The sequence below is a fragment of the Urtica dioica genome, chromosome 3 (genome assembly GCF_054948205.1).
Source record: "Urtica dioica subsp. dioica isolate 48M chromosome 3, U.dioica_male_clone48M_v1_H2, whole genome shotgun sequence".
Classification (NCBI taxonomy): Eukaryota; Viridiplantae; Streptophyta; class Magnoliopsida; order Rosales; family Urticaceae; genus Urtica; species Urtica dioica.
The window spans coordinates 19,438,546-19,444,938 of record NC_142758.1 but is presented as its reverse complement, the minus strand read 5'-3'; the positions used below and the strand labels follow the sequence as shown (position 1 = coordinate 19,444,938).

The following is a 6,393-nucleotide window of genomic DNA, read 5'->3' as shown; positions in this document are numbered from 1 at the left end:
ACGTGGTTGCCTGAGGGAGTCTCCTCGAAGGCGTGCGTGCGCGTTCACTTTCGTGAATAGCGCGGTCGAGGTTGGCCTCGTCGATTTTTGATCTTGCCACGTTGTTGGGGTCTCTCTGGTCGTGGTTGACTTGGTCCTTGACGCCGTAGCCGAGGAGGTCGGCGATAAGCGCGCCGTCGACGCCGGGGCAGTCTAGGAGCTCGGCAAGCCCTCGAGCCGTGTCCTCTCGGAGCGTGGCCTCGGGGTCATTTTCCGAGTCTTGGGGCTGGCTCTCGTTGTCACGAGGTTGCCTTCCTAGACGATGTGCTAGGTTCATGAGGCCGTACCTCGAGCTAGTCGCTCGGGTGCCCACGGAGGTTGCGGGCCGGTGACTCATCTATCGAGAGTCTTACCGAATGCGAGAAAAAAGGTTGAAAAGGAGAGTGTCGCCAAGCTTGGGAGATCCCCTCCTTCTAGCGCCAAAATGTTGTCGCTCGTTTTTGGACAACTATTTAGGAGCCCCAAACGGTTCAACCCAAGGCCGGACCAAGTGGTCGCGTTCGGGCTCGAGCGTGTCGGACTTGGTATTCCAAGTCGTCCCTTAGCTATGGATAGTGTATGCCTCATATCAATACCTGAAAAGGAGGAAGAGAATGTGAACAACAAAAGGGAAACATAGGGGGTGCCTCTGTTTACCTCTCCGACGCTCAACATTAGTAGGATTGAGGTGGGTAAAAGAGATTAGGTGTTTAGAGGGCCGAGACTTGAGAGAAACGAGCGAGTTACGAGTTCGACAGTGTTTCAGTACTCAAATTCGGATTACCTTTGGGAGAGGGCGGACGTCTCTATTTATAGGCGACCAAGGGGTGTTTTGGGCAACCCCTTGGCCGAGTGACTGCCCAGCACCGGCCATTGGCCGAGTGACGGCCCTGGGCTGACCAATGGCCGAGTGACGGCCCAGGGCCGGCCGAGTGATGCCCCAGGGCTGGCCATTGGCCGAGTGACGGCCCAGGGCCGGTCATTGGCCGAGTGACGGCCTTGGGCCGACCGAGTGACACCCCAGGGCCGGCTATTCGCCGAGTGACAGCCCTGGGCCGGCCAATGGCCGAGTGACGACCCTGGGCCGGCCAATGGCCGAGTGACGCCCCAGGGTCGGCCATTGGCCGAGTGACGGCCCTGGGCCGGCCAATGGCCGCGTGACGGCCCAGGGCCGGCCGAGTGATGCCCCAGGGCAGGCCATTCGCCGAGTGACGGCCCTGGGCCGGCCAATGGCCGAGTGACGCCCAAGGGCCGGCCAATGGCCGAGTGCCGGCCCAGGGCCGGCCGAGTGATGCCCCAGGGCCGGCCAATGGCCGAGTGACGCCCCAGGGCCGGCCAATGGCCGAGTGACGGCCCAGGGCTGACTGTACGCCGAAGGGAGGCCCAATGTTGGCCGCTATCGCGATCGTTGTCGTCTCGCCGGGTCGGGACGAGCCGGTAACAACTTGCACCAAGTAGTTGCACCTCCAAATGGAAGGAGAAAGAGGAAATATTTGTTCATAAATATGTGATATTCTGTAGAAGAGGAAACTACTTTGTTGATGGTAATTCCTCTCCTATAAATAGAGCCCTCATTCTCATTGTTTCTCATCCCAAAGTTTTAGAGATCGAGAGCTTCTCTCTCTAGACTTGGCCCTCTCTCTCTAGTTCTTTTCATTTTTGTTTTGGCACCTAGGTCCACATTTGACCTAGTATTTTAGCTCTTAGACTCTTAGACTTGTTCTTGAGTCGTCCTGTTTAAAAGTGGACATATACTAATTCCTTCGTTTCTCGAGTGATTCATGTGATAGAAACTTTCGTGGTTACTCGAGTTCCCGAAGAATGAAGAAAGATGAGCTGCATGGGGAGACGAACATTTCAACCTTCCTAAGGCTTCTCAACTTTCAAGCTTCACAAAGGTTAGTAAACGTGTAATTGCTTTTAGATAGTTTTAATTATAAACATGTGCTTTCTGTTTGTCTAGGTTAGTAAAATTGTTTTACTTGTTTAAAAGAAATTTTTTATTTTCCGCCACTTGCTCGAAGCGTTAAATCTTTTCTTAACCCTAGATCAATTCACACAAATGGTATCAGAGCTATGGTCAAAGATAAGCATGCACATGTGATTAAAACTATGAGCTTGAAAATCGTTTTCTAAAGATTACTCGTTTTCGTTTTACAAGTTAGGATTGTTACATTAGATTTTTTTGTAATTTATTGCTCTTGTCTTTAAATTAAAAATATCGACAGTGTTACTGATTCAATTAGTTAGATTTATTTTTCCCTATAAATATCTTATTCTGTTATAATTAGTTAGCTTGTTGTAGGTTGTTTCCTATTTTTTCTCCTTGTTATTCTAGGTCAGTTATTTCCTCATCTTGTATTTATATTCGGTTGAAGTTTAATAAAAATTAATTCATTCCGGATTCATTCTCTTTCAACCTTTATGGTATCAGGGCCTTATGGCTAAGCCGAACCAAGCTTCCCTTGGTTCATCTTCCATAAACCTAAACAATGAATCCTTTCAAAATATATCCATCACTTCTCACAAGTTGAATGAAAATAATTTTCTACAATGGTCACAATCTGCGAAATTGTTCATTCGCGGACGTGGCAAATTTGGCTATCTCTCTGGCTCCATCACGAAGTCAGCCAAGGAGGGTGAAGAATCTGAAAGATGGGAGTCAGAGAATTCGATGATTATGTCCTGGCTGATCAATTATATGGAACCAGGTGTAGGCAGAACCTACCTGTTTCTTCCCACGGCTCATGACATTTGGAATGCTGTGAACGAGACCTATTCAGATCTCGGGAATGCAGGACAATGGTTTGAGCTTAAAACTCAGTTATGGAGGCTGAAGCAAGGGGATAAAATAGTCACTCAATACTACACGGATCTGAGGACTCTCTGGCAAGAGGTAGACATGTTCAATGATTATGAATGGAGTTGCCTTAAAGACCGAGCTCTCTTCAAGAAGATGGTGGAGAATGAACGTGTCTTTGAATTCCTTGTCGGGCTTAACAAGGAATTGGATGAAGTCAGAGGACGTCTCCTCGGTCGTGATCCATTACCAAGCACAAGAGAAGTCTTCTCCGAGGTTAGAAGAGAGGAGAGTCGGAGAACAGTCATGCTCGGGGGATCTTCACCAAATACCACCGAGTCTTTAGCGTTATTCTCAGGTCAGCCACCACGTCGCAGTGATCGTCGCAATGACAGAGATCGACCCATCTGTGAGCACTGCAACAAGCCAGGACACGTGAAGGCTAAGTGTTGGAAGCTACATGGAAAGCCAGCGGACTCACCAACCCCTCGGAAGGGATTCCATGCTTCCTCAGAAGAGCCCAGAGCTTCTGAAGAGCCAAAATCACCCTCAGAGCAATCTGCCTTCAGCAAGGAACAGCTAGAGCAATTGTATCAACTCACGAGTTCTCATTCACTATCCAACAACCCTAACTCATCTTCTTATATTGCTTCCTCATCATTAGCCCAGAAAGGTAAGTATCCCACAACTTTCATAGCCGGTTCTAAAACAAACCCTTGGATCATAGATTCAGGAGCAACCGATCACATGACCGGTAGTTCTTCCATATTCTCATCCTATTCTACACTATCCGGTAATCTGAAAGTTAAAATTGCCGATGGTTCACTTACCTCTATAGCTGGAAAAGGCTCGATCATTATTTCGCCCTCTCTCACCTTGATAGATGTTTTACATGTCCCAAAACTCTCTTGTAATCTCCTCTCAGTGAGCCGAATTATTCATGATTGCAAATGCATTGCTACAATAACATTTGCTGGTTTTGAATTTCAGGACCCACGTTCGGTGAAGATGATTGGCAATGCTAAGAAGGTTGACGGACTCTATCACTTGGTCACGCAAAATTCGTCAGATAAACAAGTTCAGAAACCAAGTTGCTTTACTACCTTGTCCTGTGAGAATGAAATAATGTTGTGGCATTATAGGTTAGGTCATCCTTGTTTTAATTACCTAAAATATTTGTTTCCGAGTATTTTCAAAAATAAGGATGTGTTTTCTTTTCAGTGTGAGGTTTGTGAACTTGCAAAACATCATAGATGTGTTTATCCATCTCTTAAATATATGCCGTCAAAACCTTTTTCTCTTGTGCATAGTGATATTTGGGGTCCCTCTAGAATGAAAACAGCCTCAGGATCTAGATGGTTCATCACATTTATTGATGATCACACTAGAGCCACATGGATATACCTCTTGAAAGAAAAATCCGAGGCAGCACAAACCTTTAAAAATTTTCACTCAATGATCAGCACTCAATTTCAAATGAATATTCAAGTTCTTCGAACAGATAATGGTCGGGAATATTTTAACTCCATACTAGGTGAATTTCTAAAACAAAAAGGGATTATTCATCACATTTCTTGTGTTGATACTCCCCAACGAAATGGAATTTCTGAAAGGAAAAATAGACATTTGTTAGAAGTGACTAGGTCTTTATTGTTTGCTATGAACGTCCCTAATCGTTTTTGGAATGAAGCCCTTCTAACGGTAGCCTATTTAATCAATCGAATGCCAACTAGAGTTCTACATTACATCACTCCTTTGCAGGCTTTAAAAAATGCTTTTCCTGAGAATCGATCATTCACCGAATTAACTCCTCGCATATTTGGTTGCATTGCATTTGTCCATATACATGATCATAATAGAGGGAAACTTGATCCTAGAGCTCATAAATGCATTTTTCTAGGTTTCTCACCAACTCAAAAAGGGTATAAGTGTTTTGATCCTAAAACTGGAAAGTATTTTGTAAGTAAGGATGTGACTTTCTTTGAAAAACAACCTTACTTTGATAAAAAAAATCCACTCCGAATGAAGATGAGGCTGAACACAATTTCTGGGAATACATGTCTTTTCCAAAATCGGTTGTAAATGAATTAGATGAATCAAATATTCCTGTAACTAATTCTCATATTTCACAACCTCATAAGACTCGGGATGAAATCAACTTGGAAAAAACTACTGAACTTCATGTTTATACTAAACGAAGGACCCGACCTTGTGCTATTCTGCCAGCCCCTGAGATATGTCAAACATCTGACTCGACTGAGGTTCAAGGTACTTCGATTCTTACTACTATTTCATTTCAAAACCCTGAGCCTGATGATCCCATAGCCCTTCGTATAGGTGTTCGTACCTGCACCACTAAACATCCTATTTCCAACTTTGTGTCTTACCATAAACTCTCACCAGATTTCCGAGCCTTTTCCACCAGGATTTTGAATGATGAACTTCCTAATTCCATACATGAGGCTCTAGAGGTTCCGAAATGGAGGGAGGCGGTTTTTGAGGAAACGAGGGCTCTAACGAAGAATGAGACTTGGGATTTAACATCAGTACCCACATGGAAGCGCTCAGTTGGCAGCAAGTGGGTGTTCACAATTAAATACAACTCAGATGGTTCGATAGAGAGATACAAAGCAAGGCTTGTGGCAAGAGGCTTCACTCAAACTTATGGTTTGGATTATGAGGAGACATTTGCTCCAGTGGCAAAACTAAACATTGTGCCTGTTGTTCTCTCACTCGCAGCAAAATCTAGACTGGCCCCTGAGACAATCTGACGTGAAAAATGCATTTCTAAATGGTGAGTTAGAAGAAGAAGTGTATATGGAGACTCCTCCGGGTTTTGAAGATATGAAGAAGGATGGAAGAGTCTGCAAGTTGAAGAAATCCATATATGGATTGAAGCAATCTCCGAGAGCTTGGTTCGAGAGATTCACCAAGGCAGTGAAGGCACAAGGTTACTCTCAGGCTCACTCAGATCATACTAGTTCTACAAACACAATAATGGTAAAATTTCTATTTTAATTGTGTACGTAGATGACATTGTTATGACAGGAGATGATAGCCACGAGCTAGACAAGCTTCAGACTTTCCTATCGAGTCAATTTGAAGTAAACGATCTGGGGCAACTCAAATATTTCCTAGGGATGGAGGTGGCTAGGTCCTCAAAGGGCATAATTATCTCACAAAGGAAATATGTCCTAGACCTTTTGAAGGAGACTGGACTGCTCGGATGTAGACCAGTAGCAACTCCGATTGATCCCAATCAGAAACTCAAGAAAGAAGATGGAGGCTAGCCAGTTGACAAGACCCGGTATCAGAAGCTGGTGGGGAAACTGATTTATTTGGCTCATACAAGACCTGATATTGCTTTTTCAATGAGCTTGGTCAGTCAATTCATGCATTGTCCCTCGGAGAAGCACTTACATGCAGTCTACATGATTCTTCATTATTTAAAAGGGAGTCCAGGAAAAGGGATCATGTTCTCGAAGAATGGAACCAGAACGGTGGAGATCTTCACTGACGCTGATTGGGGCGGGAGTTCAACTGACAGAAGATCTACCACCGGCTATTGTTCCTTT

General features: G+C 44.8%; 1 protein-coding gene across 1 annotated transcript; it reads left to right on the top strand.

Moving 5' to 3' along the window:
* The first annotated feature begins 2,458 nt into the window (after positions 1-2,458).
* Positions 2,459-6,108, top strand: LOC149402464 (uncharacterized). Its single transcript, XM_089608388.1, has 5 exons — positions 2,459-3,703; positions 3,809-3,929; positions 5,222-5,460; positions 5,558-5,768; positions 5,867-6,108. Exons 1-5 carry the CDS (start codon positions 2,459-2,461, stop codon positions 6,106-6,108), a joined length of 2,058 nt encoding a protein of 685 aa, XP_089464514.1.
* The last annotated feature ends 285 nt before the right edge of the window (positions 6,109-6,393 follow it).

What these genes read in the sequence shown, in the direction of transcription:
- LOC149402464 (XM_089608388.1), top strand. Translation starts at nt 2,459, where the DNA reads ATGGCTAAGCCGAACCAAGCTTCCCTTGGTTCATCTTCCATAAACCTA. An exon ending in TTGCTTTACTACCTTGTCCT is followed by an intron (nt 3,930 to 5,221) that starts GTGAGAATGAAA and finishes AACTCTCACCAG; the next exon opens with ATTTCCGAGCCTTTTCCACC. An exon ending in GATACAAAGCAAGGCTTGTG is followed by an intron (nt 5,461 to 5,557) that starts GCAAGAGGCTTC and finishes TCTCACTCGCAG; the next exon opens with CAAAATCTAGACTGGCCCCT.